The sequence below is a fragment of the Pipistrellus kuhlii genome, unplaced genomic scaffold (assembly GCF_014108245.1).
Source record: "Pipistrellus kuhlii isolate mPipKuh1 unplaced genomic scaffold, mPipKuh1.p scaffold_m20_p_32, whole genome shotgun sequence".
Classification (NCBI taxonomy): Eukaryota; Metazoa; Chordata; class Mammalia; order Chiroptera; family Vespertilionidae; genus Pipistrellus; species Pipistrellus kuhlii.
Window position 1 is genome coordinate 2,299,250 of NW_023425532.1, and position 20,611 is coordinate 2,319,860.

A 20,611-nucleotide genomic window follows, 5' to 3' on the forward strand; every position below is an offset into this window, starting at 1 on the left:
CTCAGGCTGCTCCTTCCGCCCTGGGCTGGGAGACCTCAGGCCATGCCCCCCAACCCAGCACTGGGGAACCTGAGGCTGTACCCCCACCAGGTGGGTTTAACAGGGGCCCTGAGGCTGCTCCCCTCATCTGGCAGGGCTTGACGGGAAACCTGAGGCTGTGCTTCCCTCCTGGCGCCAGGCCAGGGGACCTCAGGCAGCACCCCCTTCTCCCTCCTCCTTTTCCCCCCTTCCCCCCGCCTGGAGGGGCTTGATAAGGGTGGGGCTGGGCGGGTCTGGAACTTGCCTTATGGGGGTGGGGCTAGCTTGGACTGGGTCTTGCTCAATTTTGAGGTGCCATGGGTGGGCAGGGACTTGACTCCCGTTCCTGTGGTGTGCCCCAGACTCTGACAGGAGGAAGATTTTCATATATATTTTACTAATTTTCTTTCATCTCTGACACTTAAAAGGCAAATAGAGATATTAAAATATTTCCTCTAATTAATCCCCTTTTAATGTCCATGGATTTTGTGCACCGGGCCACTAGTTATTTAATAAGCTCATGATATTCCTGCTCTCCAGAATTGCACAGCAGTTGGTACCAAATCAAGTTCCAGTCTCTGACAGCGTGATAGATTGCCTCCAGAACATGGCTCCTCCAGTGCTAGGGCAACATGCTGAGTGCCCCATTCATGATGACAGACCTGGAAGGAAAGGAACAAAGGATGTTTGAACTTCAGAACACCAAAATTCACAAGCAGAAAGCCTGTTGAATCCTGACAATATAAGGCTTCTTAAATATTAAACCTTTAATCTTCCTTATTTAAGCTGCATTATTCAATGCTAGAAATCCATACTGAATCAGTATCCATCATTTCTGCTATGTAAAGACAGTTCAGGAATAAGTGTGACCCAAGAGGGGTTAGGTGAGAATAAAGACAGGAAAAAGATAGGGGTACCTCTGTCAGTGTGACTGTGCTTTCTACAGCTGCTGCTGTGGGGTGCCTGTTATTGAGACTTTGTTTTTAAAAATATATTTTATTGACTTTTTTACAGAGAGAAAGGGAGAGGGATAGAGAGCCAGAAACATTGATGAGAGAGAAACATTGACCAGCTGCCTCCTGCACACCCCCTACTGGGGATGTGCCCACAACCAATGTACATGCCCTTGTCTGGAATCGAACCTGGGACCTTTCAGTCCACAGACCGACGCTCTATCCACTGAGCCAAACCGGTTTCAGCTGTTATTGAAACTTTAGATGCATATTTAAGACCCAATCATTTAGTTTATCAGTCAGCTACAATGACCAAGTAGCTAGCCTTGCCCTGTCTTTCAACTACTAGATGTTTGACAATGAAAAATTAAATGTTAAGCTACTACACTTCTTGGTTAAAACTACTTCCACTTATCTAGAATTTGGGGAGAATGAAAATGTTTGTTACTGCCTGAACCACCTGAAACAAATGTAAACCCTTCTGGTCATTTCTAAGTCAAAAGTACTTAAATACTTAAGTTGTATGATAATAAAAAAATAGATAATTCTAAAATTATCTTAGTACAATTAATTTCAAGATTTATAGAGATTTTGTTAGATAGGATAAGGATCTCAAGATCTGGGCAGTTCTACATATGATTTCTTGCTAAATGTTAAAGTATAGCACAGTATTTTGCAGATGCAGCAGTAAACAGGATGAGATGACAAGAAACTCAATGGTATGAAAGTAGCCAACTGCAAAGAATATGTCAACATACTAGAGGCCCAGTGCATGAAATTCGTGCAGAGTGGGGAGGGTCCCTAAGCTCAGCCTATACCCTCTCACAATCCAGGATCCCTCGGGGGATGTCTGGCAGTCAGACATCCTCTCGCAATTCGGGAGATAGCCAGTTTAGGCCCAATCCTCTCAATCCAGGATGTTGCATGCACCTGTGACCACACTTTTCATACAGGTGAAAGGCATCTTGCTGTTGTGTGGGCAGCTACATTTGTTTGCCCTGACTATAAAAAGCAGTACATAACATGATCCTTCTGAGGCAGTAGTACCATTTTCCCCATCTTATGGTGGAAAAACTGAAGCAGAGAGAAGTTAAGTAATTGGCTTTGTCACACAGTTATAAGTGTCAGAATCAGGACTGACCACAAAATGTGCAAGCCAGAGTCCATGCATGTCATCGCTGCATCACCCTGTTTTTTGTGTTAGAGTAGCCTTGTCAGGTTTTAATTTTTAAATCTAAGACACTGTTCCCAATGTATAGGAATGCATGTTTATCCCCATGTAGAATAAACAGGATGTGAACAGTTTTGAGATTCTTCTGATGAATTAGGATTAAGCAGCCACAGATCTCTTTTTCAAATATGGCAGAAGCCGCCTTCCTTGTTTAACTGTGTGTGGGATGTAGCAGTTTATAAGCTATGACACAGTCACTCACAATCCGGGACCCCTCAGGAGATGTAGCGGGGTGCCAAGTGGCAGGTGGCCAGGGAGGAGCCCAAACTGGGGCTGGCCTGGCACCGTGCTGCTCACACTTATCCCAGCCGCTGTGCCTGCTGCTGCTGCTTATAGCCTCTAAATAGCATCACCTGCTGGTGGAGGCGAGAGAGGTTCCCCTCGTCGCAGCTGCGCTCGCCAGTCCTGAGCCTGGCTTCTGGCTGGGCGGTGCTCCCCCTGTGGGAACACACTGACCACCAAGGGGCAACTGCTGCATAAGCATCTGCCCCCTGGTGATCAGTGCACATCATAGCTACTGGTTGACTGGTAGTTCTGTCATGATGATTGCTTAGGCTTCATATATATATATATATATATATATATATATATATATATAGATAGATAGATAGATAGATAGATAAATGACCAAATAGTGCATATAATTAATGGCTAAGCTTCCCTTAGCAAGGCAGGGCTTTGGATACGAACCTCCTGTGTCTCCTTTATTTGCTGCAAGTAAATAAAATTATCTTGTAACAGCCATGTCTCGCTTTTTTTAATAGAGTACCGCAAGCCGTGATATATGATTTCTGTATACCATTGTTTTGTGAATCGTGCCTAAAAGGGTTTTTTAATATGTGGCATTGAGATATGAAGTCATTCCTTCATACTAAATTCACAGGTTCCCTTGCACTTAAAAAAAAAAAAGGGATTGTTTACTTAAAGGTTCAAAGTCATACTCCAATGAGTTGTGTATATTTTATGGCCTTTGCTGCAGTTCCCCTGAGTATTTCAATGACCAGCTGGACCCTAAATCCAGCTGGGTGACCTCCAAATAGCCTCCCTGCCATCAAAGGGAAACTTCTTTCTGGGTGAAGGAGCCTGGACTGTGATTGCATGCAGTCGGTTGTGCTGAGCCTTCCGGGCTATCGCGGAATAACAGAGGAAGGCACCCTCAGCATTTTAATCATACTTTTTTTCAGCTGGGACGTGGGAGGAAGAAGAATCAACTTCCTGCTTGCTTTAAAGTGTGAGAACAGAAGATTCTACCATATGAACTCTCAGCTCTGCCTCTCTCAGCAGCCTTCCGGTCCTCTTTCAAGTCAGCTACTGAGCCCTGGGCCTCCCGAGTGGATCCGGGAACTTGCTTGGACACATCACTTCACTGCTTGAACCACACTTGTAGACTTTTACCCGCCCTTCTTCAAGTTTCTCTTGTTTTTGCATCTGAAAGCACTCATCTGTCCCTGCCCGTTCGCTTGTGCCAGGTGCAGCATCCTGGGTTTGCCACCAAAAGAGACTTCACAGATGCTAAAAGTTGGTGCTGCAACTTGGCACTCCAGCTGAGGGCTCTGAGATTTCCGGGTATTCAGCAGGTCCTGTTATCACTGGTGAATTGCTTTCCAGCCCATTGTAACTATCTTCCTCCTGGACCCGCTCCAGAACAAATGGCCTGAGGACTTTGTTAGCCTCCTTTGCAATGGCAAAGCGTTCTTGTGGGGTCTTCTCCCAGCATCTGACCCTGGAGCCACCCTCTGTAGATGTTACCATGTCAGCTTATCTGTTCGCTGGGGTTAAGATTTCTTAACCTTCCTGTTTTCACCTCCAATCAGTGAAATGCAGTGCCAAGGAAAACGGAAATGACTGACAATGTTGACAACAATAGAACCATTAAGTTACTGACTTTTTAAGGGAACTGCTTAGGAATGGCAAAATAATACTTGAAATACTAGAAATATCCAGTGCAAGCATCCCTCCATTGTGAATCTAAAGCAAACTGTAATAGGAAACAGTTTGCTAATCTAACTGCAACTCCCCCCGCCCCCGCCACCACAAAATAGCCTAGAAATGCACCTTTGACAGCACAAATGTGATAAATCACTTTCAGACTTTCAAGCTGAAAAGTTAAGTGGCAGGGGGTGCTGTCATACCTGAGCTAGTCAATTAATTTCACTTGTATTTAATACTTGAAACAACTCTTGCTTCAGATGAAAACGGGGACGGAGTAAACACACACACACACACACACACACACACACACACACACACACCTCTTGCCTGGGGACTTCAGGGAGAAATTAGGAGAGAGGTCATTTGCATGGACCTGAGCAACTCATGTGAAGAGCTAAGCTGCCCTTCCACCCTTCTCTCTGTCCACGGTGGGAGGAAAAGACCCCCTTTTCTGCCCCAGAAATCAGAGTAAAACCTTAATCTACGCAAGTCATTAGTTAAGCCCCAGGGTCAGCCAGTGCAATGATATATACCCCAATAGAATTTGATAATAATGCTTCCAGTTTTATCATACACCAACCCCAACGAAAATATCCCCAAGTTCTTGAGTTCACTTGAGCACAAAATGAATGTGCTCCTAACCAGTATTAATAAAACTTGAAAACAGCTGAGTTTGCATGGTTGACTTGTTTTTTCCGTTCATCGAACTGCTCCGAGATACAGTTTTAATTGGCGGACATAATTGCTTTTGTGAGTAAGGTCACTTCCAAGTCAAATAACAGAACTGAGTCAGTATTTAAAACATATTTGACCCCCTGCCTACAGATGTTTGTCATCCACCAAGTGGAGTTGTCAGGGTTGGTAAGGGCATGGGGCTGGGAAATGACCAGAGCTTGCAGCTGCCACTCAGGTGAGTGACCCTTTGGCCTCCACTGGAGCTATCAGCCAATGGTGTGGCTAAAGGGGTTTAGGACTCACAGGTTAGGATGGCTGGTCAGTATACAGGGTCTGTGTGTCACTGGAAGTCCAGCCCATTACTTCCGGTAGCTCTCCCTGTAGAGTGAGGTGCTGTGTCTGTTCCTCCCTTTCCTAGCCCTGTCCACAAGCTGGAGGGGACAAAGTAATCCCATGGCTGAGAGTAGGTTTATGTTGGCTTAGGACACTGGAGCATGGAAACCAGTCCTCCCCCGGGGCCTGTGGGATTGCCAGAGATGGCCATACTTAGGAGCAGGACATGGATTTTTCCTGAGGTTAAAAGTATTTCTTTTCCCTTTTGACCGTTGAGAAATAAAAATAGAATTAATTTAAAAAGCATTCAATCATGCTAAGAGTTTTGTTGTTCTTTGGGGGAGTGCTCCTTTTCAGCCAACCATCTCTCTCTCTCTCTCTCTCTCTCTCTCTCTCTCTCTCTCTCCTTCAAAATAGCCCCCTTTGCTATCTTTAGGCAACAACATGTAACTTTTTGTTGTTTGCAGAACCTGAAAAATGTACTGTTTACCTTTATTACATCTGTGTTGCTGATATTCTTTATTAGAGCAAGAGATAGCGTCTGCTTCTATTGGTTCCAAAATCTGTCTATTTCACATATGCCAAACTCCACGCTGTTTGAAAGGAAGTCCTATTTTTAAAACATTATCTTCATCCTAGTATTTTTGGCTTTTACTGTCCCCATAATCTCTCCAGGGCAGGAATGCATCCTTTTGGGTAATGTCTGGTCTTAGTCACGGGGAAAGTGACTTCCAAGTTGGGACATTTTTCCTTATGTTCACCTTATCTGTAGTATGTAAGGACTGCTTTAGCTAGCCTCCCAGGTCACTCTGAGTGTTGCTATAACTCTCTTCATTCATCATCTTTATAAAAGAACTCAGTTTCGCACCCCTACTGGCTCCCATACCTTATGAATGTCTCTGTAGTGTTCTGTGTCAGACAGTCAGTTAGGCTGCTTTCTCTGCTTCGAAGCTGCTGGTTAACACCCCCAAATGATCTTTTAAAAAAAATATGTTTTTATTGATTTCAGAGAAAGGAAGGGAGAGGGTTACAGAGATAGAAACATCAATGATGAGAGAGAATCATCCATTGGCTGCCTCCTGCAATCCCCTACTGGGGATCGAGCCCCCAACCCATGCATGTGCCCTGACTGGGAATCAAACTGTGACCTCCTGGTTCATGGGTTGACGCTCAACCACTGAGCCACCCCGGCCAGGTCCAAACGATCTTAATCACACAATATTATCTCTCCAAACCATCCCTCTGGGCATTGGGATTTCGCCCAGATGTGAGGCTTCTTGTTGGCATAGCCCAGAGACTGCCCTGGGCCCTCACAGCTCTCCCTGTGCTTTCTGGGGCTGACTACTGGGGCCTGTGACAGGCGTGGTCACAGAAAGGGCTTCCATTCCATGAGTAGAAACCTGTCTCCCTTGGTGATTATTTTTGTCACGTGACTCTTCACGGGAGGAGAATCTGCTTACTCCAAACATGGTCAGAATGGAAGTCAGATCTGCTGGTTGTTTTTCACATCCACTTAATCCTCTAATTTAAAATATTCACTGTCATTCCTGGCCAGGTGGCTCAGTTGGTTAGAGTGTTATTCATCCACCAAAAGGCTGTGGGTTCCATTCCTGGTCAGGGCACATGCCTAGGTTTCAGGTTCCATCCCTGGTTAGGGTGTGTATGGGAGGCAGCTGATCGATGTTTCTCACTCTCTCTCTCTCTCTCTCTCTCCCTCTCTCTCTTTCTCTTTCCCTCTCTCTCTAAAATTATATCCTCTTTGGGTAATGATATATATATTCAGGGTGTCCCAAAATGTATACACACTTTGAATAATTATTCATTCCAATGGGTCAAATCTGAAAAGAAAGAAACATCAATTGAGCTATCAGCTAAACACTGTGCATACATTTTTAGCAACACCCTATATACATTCACTATCAGCTGATGCTCCAATTTCTCCCCAGCATCCAGCATGATGGTCTTTAATGTGAGCAAGACCAGCTGCAGAAATGTCAAACCGGGCTGCTGGCTTGGTGCCTATGGGGGGCAGGCAGCAAAACTGAGGGCTCCAATTCTCAGGAACATATCCCTGAGTGCTGCAACTTTTCTCCAACTGAAGCTACTTCCTGTTCAGCTACCTAACAGTTCACTTCCCTGTGTTCTTGAACTTGGGCCAAGGTTTCTCAGGCTCTACGGTTCTTTCTCTACACTGCACCTAAGCAGACATGTTTCTTTCGGTGGAGCAAGTTCCTTTGGTTCCATGATGAAGCAAGAGGATGAGGGAATCAGAAGCCCTCACGGAGAGGGAGGTTCATTTATTACTCATCTTGTGTGACAGAACGTCAGGCACAAAAAGCAAGGCCAGTTTAGCTTTTAGTTTCATTCTTTTCTGTGTTGCTCATGCTGAGAAAAGGCATACGGAGGGATTTTAAGCCAGCTGCTTATGAATGTTTTCTTTGTAGGCATCATTGCTAACTATTTATATTACATGTGTATACACGAGAAGAAAATCCCTGCCCAGACAAAAACAACACCTCTTTGAACACTCTGAGTCCTGCCTCAGCAACTGCAAATTCACACTTCTGCCCTCCCCCAGACTATAAGGACAGCTCTCGGGAGCACAGAGAAAATGTGTAAAGATGCCCAGCTGGCATGGCTCAGTGGTTGAGTGTCGACCTATGAACCAGGAGGTCGCGGTTCCATTCCTGGTCAGGGCACATGCCCAAGTTGTGGGTTTGATCCCCAGTGTGGGGCGTACAGGAGGCAGCTGGGCAGCTGATCAATGATTCTCTCTCATCATTGATGTTTCTATCTCCCTCTCCCTCTCCCCTGTTCTTTGAAGTAATATATATATATATATATATATATATATATATATATATATGTATATATATATATATATATGTATATATATATAAAATAAAGATTGTTTACACCTTACTGTAGCCCTCTCACTCAGGTACCTATCTATGTGTACATACACACACACACACACACACACACACACACATACACACACACATGCATTTTCCTTCCTAACTTATATGCTCTATTCCAGTGGTTCTCAACCTTTCTAATGCCGCGACCCTTTAATACAGTTCCTCATGTTGTGGTGACCACAACCATAAAATTATTTTCGTTGCCATTTTCTAACTGTAATTTTGCTCCTGTTATGAATCGTAATGTAAATATCTGTGTTTTCCCATGGTCTTAGGCGATCCTGCTAGCAGTTTTCAACCCGAGTCTAGCATGAACACAGCACCCGCAATGCCTTACAATTGGAAACTTTAAACACATTTTCTTGCATGAGAATTTTGTGTGGGAACAATGTTTAACAAATACCTTTTCGTCAGCAGTCTGTGCTATTATAAAACACGAGGTTCTCCTTGCAGTAATACTTATGCATATGTCATTATTTGGAGCATAATAACCTCATTAAAATGGAATGACTTTCTAAATGCTGTTAGGGACTTGGGGTGGCTGGTCCTTGCTTTTTCTGTTTGGATGATTTCCTTAGAAAGAAAGCTTTCTGACTCTTGGGAATCGGGGTGCAGTGCACTTATCTCCTTTCGAGGTGTCTTCAATGCCTAGAGGAATGAAAGCCTGGGTCCTGCCCAGGGTCGAGGTGAAAAGAATACATGCTGGAAAGGATAGGACAGCACATCAGTCTGCTTGGAACTGTAGTCATGAATAATTTAAAATATTTCCCCCTTCCCACACTGACACCCTACATCTGCTTGGAATTTCACAGTTGCAAGTTCTTTCACAGAAATTTCTGTGGCAGACAGTTGCTGCTCATTAACAGCCCCCATCCTGACTTAGCCGGGGGATGAATCATGACTGGTCTAAGCCAGTGGTCCTCAACATCTCTCTCCAGTACAATCACCTGGGTAACTTTTTAAAACATCCCAGTGCCAGACCAATTACATCAATAAGCTCAGGTGTTGACATTAGAAACAAGAGCTCCACAGGTGAATGTCATGTGTCCAAACATGATGATCCTAGTCACTTTCACCAAGGTTTTGGACCACTCAATTCTAGCCAGTGAGACATAAAAGGAAGCTGGCTGGGGGCAGGGAATTCTAGGGAAGGTTTCTATAACCAGATTGAAGGAAAGAGACAGATAGGGAAAAACTCTTCCACACCTTACTTGCTAATCAGTTTCTTTCTTTTCTGCATTAAAAAAATATATATATTTCATTGTTTTTTTACAAAGAGGAAGGGAGAGGGAGAGAGAGCTAGAAACATCGATCAGCTGCCTCCTGCACACCCTCTACTAGGGACATGCCCGCAACCAAGGTACATGCCCTTGACCGGAATCAACCTGGGGCCCTTGAGTCCACAGGCTGACGCTCTATCCACTGAGCCAAACCGGCTGGGGCTCCTTTCTGCATTTTAGTAGTTGTGCGAGGAAGTGATGCTTGTTGCTGAGGCTACCATCTCATGACAGTGGGAAGATAAGCTGATGCATGACATCCAAAAAGATGCAAAAGATGGAAAGAGCCTGGGTCCTTGGTAACTGGATGGAGGGTGCCGAGGTTCCCATCCAGCCCTGAAAAAATTGCACTGACTCCCTCCCTGGCAAACCCTGGTTGTCAGGTCTGGACCATCTAAGTTACTCAGGCCAATTAATGTGTAGCCCTTCACTGATGAGCTGAGGGCATGGTCAGATGCCCCAGGAGAAGGCCAGCCATGGGGAGGCTGGCTGGAGAGTTACCAACTATCCTGAGGAGATTGTTGTTGGCAGCTCCAGGATATTTTATTGATTTGTTCAGTAGTTGGAAGATATCATCTCTAATAAAAGAGAAACATGCAAATTGACAGTACCTTCCCTACACCTAGAAGCCACACCCACCAGCCAATCAGGGTGAGTATGCAAATTAACCCAACCAAGATGGCGGTTAATTTGCATATCCAGGCCAGAGTGAAGACTGAAGGCAGCATAGAAAGAAGCCAAGCTGCAGAAGGGAGTGAAACGTTGGAGAAGGGAGGGAAGCAGGCAAGGTAGTGGAGACAGCAGCAGGAAGCCCTATTGCAGGAATCTTGGTAATAAAGCTAATCTGTTTATCATCCCAGATTAGTCTCGGCCTGGCTGGAGTACCAATGGCGCTGCCAGGGGATGCTAAGGGAGGCCAGGTAAGAGTGTGTTATAATGGAGGGATTCTGAGCTCTAGGCTCAAACACCAAAGCTGCTTCACCCTCGCCAGCCCAGGTGTGACTTCAGGCAAATGACTTAACCTCTCTGAGTCTCAGCTTCCTCATCTGTAAAATTAATAGCATGTCCAAATAATGATACATGTACAATGTCCCACTCAATGCATGGTACATAAGGATCCTTTCTCTTCCCTAGAGCCTGACAGGGCTTTAGAAACCCATCAGCGGGTCAGTAATGTTGGTGGAGACATGGTAAGTGCCCAATAATCCCAGCAGAAATGTGGGAGGAAGGTCTTAGTCACCAAAGTCTGGAAGAGCTTAAAACTGGCTCCTGGATGCCCCTGTAGCACCAGTGTCTCCCCCATGTCACCTTCATAACTTCCCAGAAGATTAAGCTTTGTTCTCCATCCCTCCTCTCTGTTCTGTTTCTGATCCCACCCCAATCAGCACTCAATAAATGTTAATAAAACTGGGGATTCCTGATCAAAGGCACAGGCCCGGGTTGTGGGCTTAATCCCCAGTAGGGGGTTTGCAGGAGGCAGCCGATCCATGATTCTCTCCCTTCCTCTCTGAAATCAATAAAAAATATTTTTTAAATGGGGGGGAGGAGTGAAAGTTTCTGGGAGATTGTCTGTTCAGAAAGTCATAAAATGCAGCGTTTGCCCTGGAGAGGGGTCCCTCCAGCCCCTGAAGGAGGGTAGAGACCATGATGTTATTGGCATCTGAAAATACAGGATCCCCAGATCAAAGGATGTTTTGTTAAGATGGGACAAGTTGCCCTGTGCCTTACCTTCCTTTACTCTGGGAATCAGGAAGGAACACAGACTTCCCAGAAATGACAGAAACTGTCATAGAAAACCACTGGGTTACTGGGAGAAAACTCAGCCAGCTTCTGAAGCCCAGCTCTCTGAACAATATCCACCTCCATTAACATCTTCAACTTTGTCCTCAGAGCGGGATCCCGGGGGAGTAGCGAATTCTACTATAAAATAATGAATGGAAACTGAAGTCACTTCCTCCCGCCGGCACTGCTTTTCTCCTTCCTCTGGACTGCACAGCGCAGAAAGAGTCACCCTCCTAACTCCCACCCAGTTTGGGGGACCCTACCCCCATGCCACTAACCAGACTCCTCCAACCAGCCTCATGCAGGACAGACTCTACACATTCTGAGATAATCCAAGCCCCACGTGAGCATCTCCGGATGTAGACTTCACAGAGAAAGAACAAAACAAATGGGGGGGGGGTGTCTTTTCACAAAGCTCCTTCTGCAGTTGCAGCCAAAGCTGCTGCCTATCTGAGCTTCCATCTCTGGACCGGATGGGATGCAGCCAGGGGAAGCCCTGGCCCTGAGGTCTCCCGGCTCCAGAGGATATGGCCAAACGCCCTGCAAACACCAGGCATGGGGGCGGGGGAGGCTCCACATGAGCCAGGGGGAAGCTAAGTGCATTCTATGCCACTATACCAGAGCCTGAGGCACACCGGGCCAAAGCTGGTGCAAGGGAGGCCTGAGCCCTGACTGGTGTGGCTCAGTGGATAGAGCGTCGGCCTGCGGACTTGAAAGGTTCCAGGTTCGATTCTGGTCAAGGGCATGTACCTTGGTTGCGGACACATCTCCAGTAGGGGGTGTGCAGGAGGCAGCTGATGGATGTTTCTCTCTCATTGATGTTTCTAACTCTATCCCTCTCCCTTCCTCTCTGTAAAAAAATCAATAAAATATATATTCAGAGAGAGAGAGAGAGAGAGAGAGAGAGAGAGGCCTAACTACGCCTGTGTGCTTGGGAACTCAGAAGGAAAGTTCTGGAACCTGCACATCAGAGAGACAGAGGCAGAGAAGAAATATGAAACAGGCTGGGGGAGGTAGGATCAGAATCAATAACCTTCCACCTACCCATGCTTCTGGCTGTCTCTGTGCCCGCAGACACTTGCAAAAAGTTTCCCACAGCACAGATGGCCATCAGGATAAAGTCATCGTCAGCAACCTCAAACGGTCCCCAATCCCATGCTCTGCATGTATGACTCTCATACCTCCTCTGCTCTCCCCAGACCTTTCCTCCCCATCCCCCTCCCCCAATTCTCAACAGATGACTTTGGCTCCTGCTTGGGGGCGGGGGGGTGGGGGGGGACTGGGAGTACAGAGACCCGGGTTCAGGCTCGGCCATCCCTAACCTCTGTCATCTCAGGGCCCTCCCTGGCGGGGACAGGCGGCCTCGCTCACATTCTGCCAGACCTGTCCTGACAGGTGAGACCTGGGACGGCACCCCTCCCTCCCCTGCGAGCTGGTCCCAGCTCCCCTGGCCCCTTCCCCGCCCCTCCCCGCCCCAGGCCGCCTTACCGGGCTCTCCCCCGGGATGCGGATGGGATGCTACGTGGCCCCATCGGCCTCCACCTCCCTTGGCGCCTCCTCGTCGGGGGTGGGCTCGACGTCGCCCTCCTCCCCGCTGCGGGGGTAGGCGAGCAGCCGCATGGCCGGGCCGCAGGCCGCCTCCACCTGGCGCACCTGCTCGCGGCTCAGGCGCTCGCGCCACGCGTGCACCGCCTCGCGGGCGTCCCGCGCCGACAGGTGGAAGGGCCGGTCGGCGCCGTAGGCCGAGCCGCGGGTCATGTTGAGCGCAAAGGCGTCGAGCGCGGCCAGGGCGCGGAGGCCGGCGAAGCGCAGCAGGCGGCGGAGCTGCGCGCGGGGCTGGCGCACCAGGTCCTCGTAGCGCAGCCGCAGGTAGCGGCGCCGCAGCCAGGCGGGCGCCCCGCGCGCGAACAGCAGGTCCCGCAGCCAGGCCTCGCAGATCACCTCGAGCGCGCCGCTCAGGAACACGTCTGCGCGGGGCGCGGCGGGCAGCGCGCGGGACGGGGCGCCCCCGGGCCGGCCGCCCGGGCCGGGCGCCAGCAGCACGCGGGGGAGGCGATCGCCGCGCTGGCGGGTGCGCAGCACCTGGATGCTCTCCCTCAGCAGCCCCTGGCGCGACTTCAGACGGGAGTTGTGCACGGCGCGCGGGTCCCGGAACAGCTGCACCACCTTGAGGTTGAGGCCCGGGTCGCGCAGCAGCGGCACCAGCACGCCCAGGTCCAGCAGCCGCACGTCCTTGATGACCACCACCGGGTACTTGCGGCACTCGGCCTCCAGGGCGCGCAGGGCCACCGGCGGGCAGCTGCGCTCGCACGCCGCGTCCTCCACCAGCCCCACGTCGGCGCGGGCGCGGGCGGCGCCGGGGCACAGGGGCGGCGAGCAGATGACCTTGTTGGTCCGCCAGCGGAACAGGGCGGCCGTGGTGAGGTTGGCCGCGGCCGGCGCGCGCGCGGCGGGATCCCCCGACGGCGCGTACAGCCGCAGCACCGAGAAGTCGCAGCGGAAGAGCGAGCGCAGCATGTCGCGCAGCGCGCCCTGCAGGCTCTCGGCGTCCCCCGGGTACAGCGCCTGCCACAGGTGCCACATGGGCTCGTACAGGTAGAAGACATCGGGGTGCTGGTTGAAGAGCTCCCCCAGGAAGGACGAGCCGGTGCGCCAGGTGGCGTGCACGTAGATGTGCTGCTTCTCGCCCGGCGCCGAGTCCCCGACGGCGCGGCTCAGGTTGCCCAGGGAGCCGGGGGGCCGGCCCGCTGGCCCCTCGGCCGCCGCCTCCGCGCCCCGTTCCCGCTCTCCTGCCGCCGCCGCCTCCAGGCTCCACACCCCCAGGCTGCGGTGCAGGCCCGGACAGTGCCCGGCGCCCTTGTCGCCGTCGCGGCCGCCGTCCAGCACAGAGGGGATGAGCAGCAGCACCAGCGTGTAGAGCAGCAGCAGCAGCGCGAACTTGCAGTGCTCCCTGCGCCGCCGCCGCCGGCTCTTCATGTTCCCCGACCTCCAGGCGATCGGGGCGCCAGGCCGCTCCCCTCGCTCAGAAGCCCGGACTGGAGTCCGCTCCTTCGGCCCCTCTGGGCCGCCTCTGAGCCGGGAGGAGCGGAGCCACCCCGCTGGGCATCCGCAGGGGAGACTCGGGAGGCGGCGCCCCGTCCCCGGGCTCGGCCGCCTATTGGCCGCCTTGGCAGCCGTCGCCCCGCCCGCAGTCTCTCCCCGCCTCCCTCCCCGCTGGGCGGAGTTGCCTGGGTGAGTGGTGGGGGGTGGAGTCGCCGGCTGGGGTGCATGCAGCCAGACCCCACCTTTCCCCGAAGTCCTCCGTAATGAAGTCAAGTCCCCATGAGTTAACATCAGGCAAGAGAGGGGCTCGTGTACTGAATGAACCGGGTGATGGGACGTGGCCCACACCCGGACATCTCCACTCCCTCTCCTGTCACATGTCCCCTGCCTGGCCACCTCCATCGCGGGCAGACTCTCCTCCACACGATTTACAGGTTCCTGCATCCAGTGCCCACATCCTCCCTGAATGGGTGTCAGGGTTCTCCACTGAGATAATACACCACTGCGCCCTGGCCGGGTGGCTCAGTGAGTTGGAGCATCCCCTCATACGCCAAAGATTGCAGGTTCCATTCCCTGGGAGGGCACACACCTAGGCTTCGGGTTTGATCCCCTGCCAGGCACCTATGGGAGACAGCCCACCGATGTTTCTATTTCTCCCTTCCTCTCTCTCAAATCAATAAGACACATCCTCCGGCGAGGATTGGGGGCGGGTGGGGGGGGGGGAGAAGATTGCACATGGCATCATGGTCCAGAGAACTCCGAGGCACGACTGCATTCACATGGCGCATTTAGTTATTAAGATGTGGTCTTGGTGAAGTTTCAAGTGCTGAGTTTTGCCCCCCGAGGGGCATGCAGGTTTTACAGACATCCTGAGGATCTGTTGACTCATTTTAAAAGTGCAATGGTTTTCAGTGCTTCTGTACTTCCTGGTGTTGGCATACCCTAGACTCTTCTGACCCAAGTAAGAAAAAAAAAACATTTTCAGAATCATAGTGGGAAGATGGAGGAGTTTCTCAGAAGCTCGGTGTTTAGAGGACCTGTGAGGCGGGTTATGTACTCAAGGATGGATGAAAAAGTGACAGGAAGTGCAAGAGGCAGACTAAACTGTGAGTTCCTGAAAGCCAAAATGGAACTAAAAAGGATAGTTTTTGCTTTGTTTGTCAGGATAATGAGCAAGAATAATGAGTACCCTTTGACAGAGGTATTGTATGGCTAATGGAAGATATTAAGCAATTCTCATCACAAGGGAAAGCTGTTCAAATTGGAGAAGTCAGAACATCTCAAAAGGTCTTATCTTTTTCATCACAGAAACTGCTCCACCTGTGAAATCACTAGTTCAAACATCCATGTTCTGTCCACAATTCCATCTCCTTTCAATCGCTTGCTCAAATCCTCTCTACATACCCCCATTTTCTACTCATTTTCATATTCAGCAAAAGACCCCAGACCATTATTTTAATAATACTTCTGCCAATAACCTAAACTCCGTGTTCCTCTGTCTTCTACTTACTTATTTAGCAAAATCTCCCAAACCCTGCGTTTTGCTCTCTCTGTGCCTGCAGTCACTGTTGCAAAAAATTTTCCTACAGCTGGCACCGGTTTGGCTCAGTGGATAGAGCATCGGCCTGTGAACTGAAAGGTCCCGGGTTCGATTCCGGTCAAGGGCATGTATCATACCTTGGTTGCGGGCACATCCCCAGTAGGGGGTGTGCAAGAGGCAGCTGGTTGATGATTCTCTCTCATTGATGTTTCTAACTCTCTGTCCCTCTCCCTTCCTCTCTGTAAAAAATCAATAAAATATATTTTTTAAAAAAGTTTCCCTACAGGACAGATTGCATGAAGATAGTCATAATCATCACTCTCAAATGATCCCTGAGATCCTGTACTTTCCAAGTAAATTTCCATGCTCAAGTCAGATTATGACTATTTCAAACCTTCTAGAAGAAGATGTCTATACTATTTAGACCTTTGATACCTCTCTTTGCCTTCCACGACTCCTTCCCATCTCAACAGATGACCTTACCTCCTACTTCACAGAGAAAATGAAACTGTTTTAGATGCTCTCTCATTTTTCTGATGCCAGACCTATATATCCACTTACATCTGTACCCATCTTCTCCTTTGTGGCAAGAATATATTTTCCAGTGTAAATCTATTGTATAACTTTTTCCTTCTCCATGTTCTTATATCCACACTCCTGTCTTCTTTTATGCAAATAGGTGGCTCTGTACTCACCTGAGTGGAGGGATATGGCTGGGCAGAGTGCAAAGGTCACTGGTGTTTTATTCACAAAGCCTAAACTCCAGTAGAGTGTCATAGGTTTTACAATAACCACAAAGTTGTATCCTCCTCTCTTCATGCCCTTTGACAATACCTACCCACACTGACTCTGGGATGGTCTTGTGACTTGTATTGATTAAAGGGATAGTAGCAAATGTGTCACAAGAAGAAGCTTGGAAAAAGCTTCCACTGTGGGGATTTCTCCCTTACTGCTCTTGGGAACCCCGAAGTTGCCGTGTGAAGAAGCCTGGGCTAGCCACATACTAGTAGATCAGAGAATAAGCCTTTCCAGCTGACGCTTCCCAAACCAACCAGCCTCCCAACCACCAGACAGATGAGAAAGGATATCCTACACTAGTACATCTCAAACTTTAATCTATGTATATAAAAGCCTAAGGGACTGAACAACTGAATGACAGGTCAAAGGGTTTCTATAATGCACACTGACCACCAGGGGGCAGGCGCTCAACACAGGAGCTGCTGAGCAACAGCAACTTTGCAGAGTGCCCTCTCACACTCTGGGACCCATCAGGGGATGTCGGACTGCTGGTTTTGGCCCAATCCCCAAGGCCAGGCTTAGAGATCCCACCTGCCAGAGAGACCCCACTCATTCCACAGACACCCTTCGAGTCCTGGTGCTGCCCCAGGTGCAGCCAGCTGGGGAAGGACGGTGGGAGGTTGGCTCCAGGGCATGTCCAGTCTGTCTTGCCCAGTCCCGCCCCACTGGCCACCTTCTAATTCATTTCCTTTCAATGTGCATGAATCCGTGTACTGGGCCTCTAGTAAATTTATGTTATGCTCAGTTTTTCATATCTTTAAGAGGTTGGCTTTCTAGCATGTTGAGGACCAGACAGGTTTCCAAGCTCTGGCCAAAGGGATTATTCTAGAAAGATTGTTAGGATATCACTGTATACTAGGGGTGTCGAACTCAATCAGAGAAGGGGCCAAAATCTAAAATCCAGCCTAAATCGAGGGCCGAATGGTTTACTGAACAGTCATAAACTGTCATTGTGATGGAAACGCAGCGGAGTGCAGTGATGACAGCGCAGTGCGGGCCACATTGCAAGGCCTGGCGGGACGGATTTGGCCCGCGGGCCTTGTGTTTGACACATGTGCTGTATACCATTCTATTTCCCACAAATAGAAAAGTTGTACTGTGAGAAGAAGGTTACTTACAATCTTTCCTCTTCAAACATGACCCCATTCCCTGTAGTTTCCTCACTACCTCCCAAGTGGCTCCTTCTTTTTTTTAGTTTTAATGTTATTAATCCTCACCTGAGGATATTTTTTTTCGTTGTTTTTTAGAGAGAGTAGAAGGGATGAGTAGAGACACACAGAGAGAAACATCAGTTAGTTGCCTCACACATGCATGGGGGCCTACAACAAAGGTATGTGCCTTTGACCAGAATCCAATCCAGGACCCTTAAGTCCAAAGGCCAATGCTTTGTCCACTGAGCCAAACTGGCTGCTTATTAATCTCCTACATAGTCTCCACCTAACCGAAAATATTGGGAATCCCAAAGCTCTATCCTTAGTGTCCTTTTCTCATTTTATTCAACCTCCTGGGACTCAAGTAGCATGGCCTTTCCAAGCAAGTTTTAATTGTTCACTAAAATATCATTTCCAGATTTCTCTCTTGAACTCGTTAATCTCATAATTCTACTTTTGTCCCAGCAACTCCACCCTGATGCCCTCCAGCCACCTCAAATTCATTTCATCCTAAACCAGTGGTCGGCATTCATTAGTCACCAGAGCCAAATATCAACAGTACAAAGACTGAAATTTCTTTGGAGAGCCACATTTTTTAAACTTAAACTTCCTCTGACACCACTTCTTCAAAATAGACTTGCCCAGGCCGTGGTATTTTGTGGAAGAGCCACACTCAAGGGGCCAAAGAGCCGCATGTGGTTCATGAGCTGTGGTTTGCTAACCACTGTCCTAAAACCAAATCCTTTACAACCCTCTATTCCTTATGAATTTCTTGTTTTGCATAATGCTATTATTACATAGTCATCTTTGTACATGCCTATCCTTTTCTTAGATAGCACACCCAGCCATGCACCTTAGCTTATAGTCTACCTATCATGTGAATGCCTCCTAAATATGGCTCCATCATTAACCCTTTTCCATGCAAGACATCATTGTTCATCAATCCACACTGTTTTTCCTTTCTAGCATTGTGTGATCCATCATTTTTTATTTGGTCTCTCTGATTCACTCACTCTTTTTCTGTGTTCACTCCTTTATAAGACAGCTCCCTGAGGCCCACAAGATCAACTTCACACTCCTTAGCAGACTTCAAAAGCTTTCTCATAGTGTTGTCCTTACTCATTAGCATGTCTTCTAAAGATTTTATAATCTGCGCCCAACCTATCTTTACAGTCTCACTTCCCACCACTTCCTTCCTCTTCTATCCTCCACTCCAGTTTGGTTGGTACATTGTGTGTTTTATGGTGTGTTCTAGCCAAACTGTTCTGGGTCTGGCAAAAATGTCAAATAGTTTGATGCTTCTAAATCTGAGCTTAAGGTGTTCCCTCTGTCTGAAATGCCTTTTGTCCACATCTCAGTCTGTGATATCTCATTAGATGTGAAACTCACATAGAAAGAAATGAAGAGGTATCAGAGGTGGACGTTATATAAAGGAAAATTTGTCCACTTCAGCATTCTGTCCTCGCTATTCTATTTTTGTATACAGGCAGGCTGGTGTGACTACATGCCAAATGTGAAAGCACACAATGCAGATAAGCGCTGAAGAACTTGAAAAATTTCACTGCCAATATTGGTCATGATTTTTTATTATTATTCTTGATCTTCTTTTATAAATGTGACTTCCTGATGAATGCTATTTTGTAAATGAATTCAAGATGTAGATAGACAAAACAAACTAGAGACAATTCTATTTTAGTCACTTGGCTTACTGGTCTGGACAATTTATCCATATTCTATAAAATGTCACCATCTGCTGGAGGAAGAAAAAAATGTACAATTCAACTTTGTTGTGTGAAGAATTATTTTTTCCCAGTCAACATGATTAACCAAGGATTATAGAACTTTTCTTTTAGGAAGATGATTATACTAGTTCAGTTAGTGAAGAATTACCAGGTCACATAAGCAAATATTACTCATAACTCTGCTTTGTTTGAGAATATGCTTTCTCCAATGAGCAATTCAGATAAACTATTCGTTTAAATGGTTTAACAAGCAACTATTTCTCAGGTCCACTTGCCCCCTGTTTTCAGCTGTTTGCGGTTGATATGGAAGTATTAGGTATTAAAATTAGGAAGTATAGGTGGAACTTCCAAAATGGCTCAATGAGAAGCAATGGTAAAACTGACAAGATTGGAAAAAACAATCACTTCATGACCCTGGATATTGGCCAGAAGGAAAGAGAAAGGGGCAGAAAAATGGGGGAGGGCGAATAATGCCTAAAACAACCCTAGATTTGATGAAAAATTTTAATCTGGACATAAAATAAGTTTAATGAATTTTCTGTGTGATAAACACAAAGATCTCAGTCCCTAAACATATAATATTCAAACCATTGACAGTCAAAAACAAAATACTAAAAGCCACAATAGAAAAATGACTCATTGGGTACAAGGACATCATATTATATGCAAGGGAATCACAATGATTTCTCATCCGAAACAGTGGAAGGCAGAAAGCAGTGTTATAGGAGTAGGAAGCACCAAGAATATATGCAAAGTGCCAGAAGAAAACGTGTCAACAGCCAATTCTATATTTAGCAAAACTGTTTTTCAAAAATAAAGGCAATAGGTAAAGAATGTGAATAGACATTTATGAGAAGAAGATATAGAAATGTCCAATAAGCACATGAAAAGATATCCAACACCATTATCCCTCAGAGAAATAAAAATCCAATGGGATACCTCCCTGGTTGGGTGGCTAAGTTGGTTGGAGTGTGTCCCCCTACATCAAAAGGTTGCAGGTTTGCCCTAGCTAGGTTGGCTCAGTGGATAGTGTTGGCCTGCGGACTGAAGGGTCCTGGGTTTGATTCCAGTCAAGGGCACATGCCTGGGTTGTGGGCTGAATACCCAGTAGTGAGCATGTAGGAGGCAGCTGAACCATGATTCTCTCTCATCATTAATGTTTCTGTCTCCCTCTCCCTTCCTCTCTGAAATCAATAAAAATATATATCTTTTTGAA

The 20,611-nt window shown here is 47.8% G+C and overlaps 1 protein-coding gene across 1 annotated transcript; it reads right to left on the bottom strand.

Moving 5' to 3' along the window:
- Positions 1-524: 524 nt before the first annotated feature.
- CHST7 (carbohydrate sulfotransferase 7) lies at positions 525-14,270 on the bottom strand. Its single transcript, XM_036460595.2, has 2 exons — positions 12,611-14,270; positions 525-680 (listed from the first exon to the last, which is right to left on the bottom strand). Exon 1 carries the CDS (start codon positions 14,096-14,098, stop codon positions 12,641-12,643), a length of 1,458 nt encoding a protein of 485 aa, XP_036316488.1. The 5' UTR covers positions 14,099-14,270; the 3' UTR covers positions 525-680; positions 12,611-12,640.
- Between the last annotated feature and the right edge of the window lie 6,341 nt (positions 14,271-20,611).

What these genes read in the sequence shown, in the direction of transcription:
- CHST7 (XM_036460595.2), bottom strand. Translation starts at nt 14,098, where the DNA reads ATGAAGAGCCGGCGGCGGCGGCGCAGGGAGCACTGCAAGTTCGCGCTG.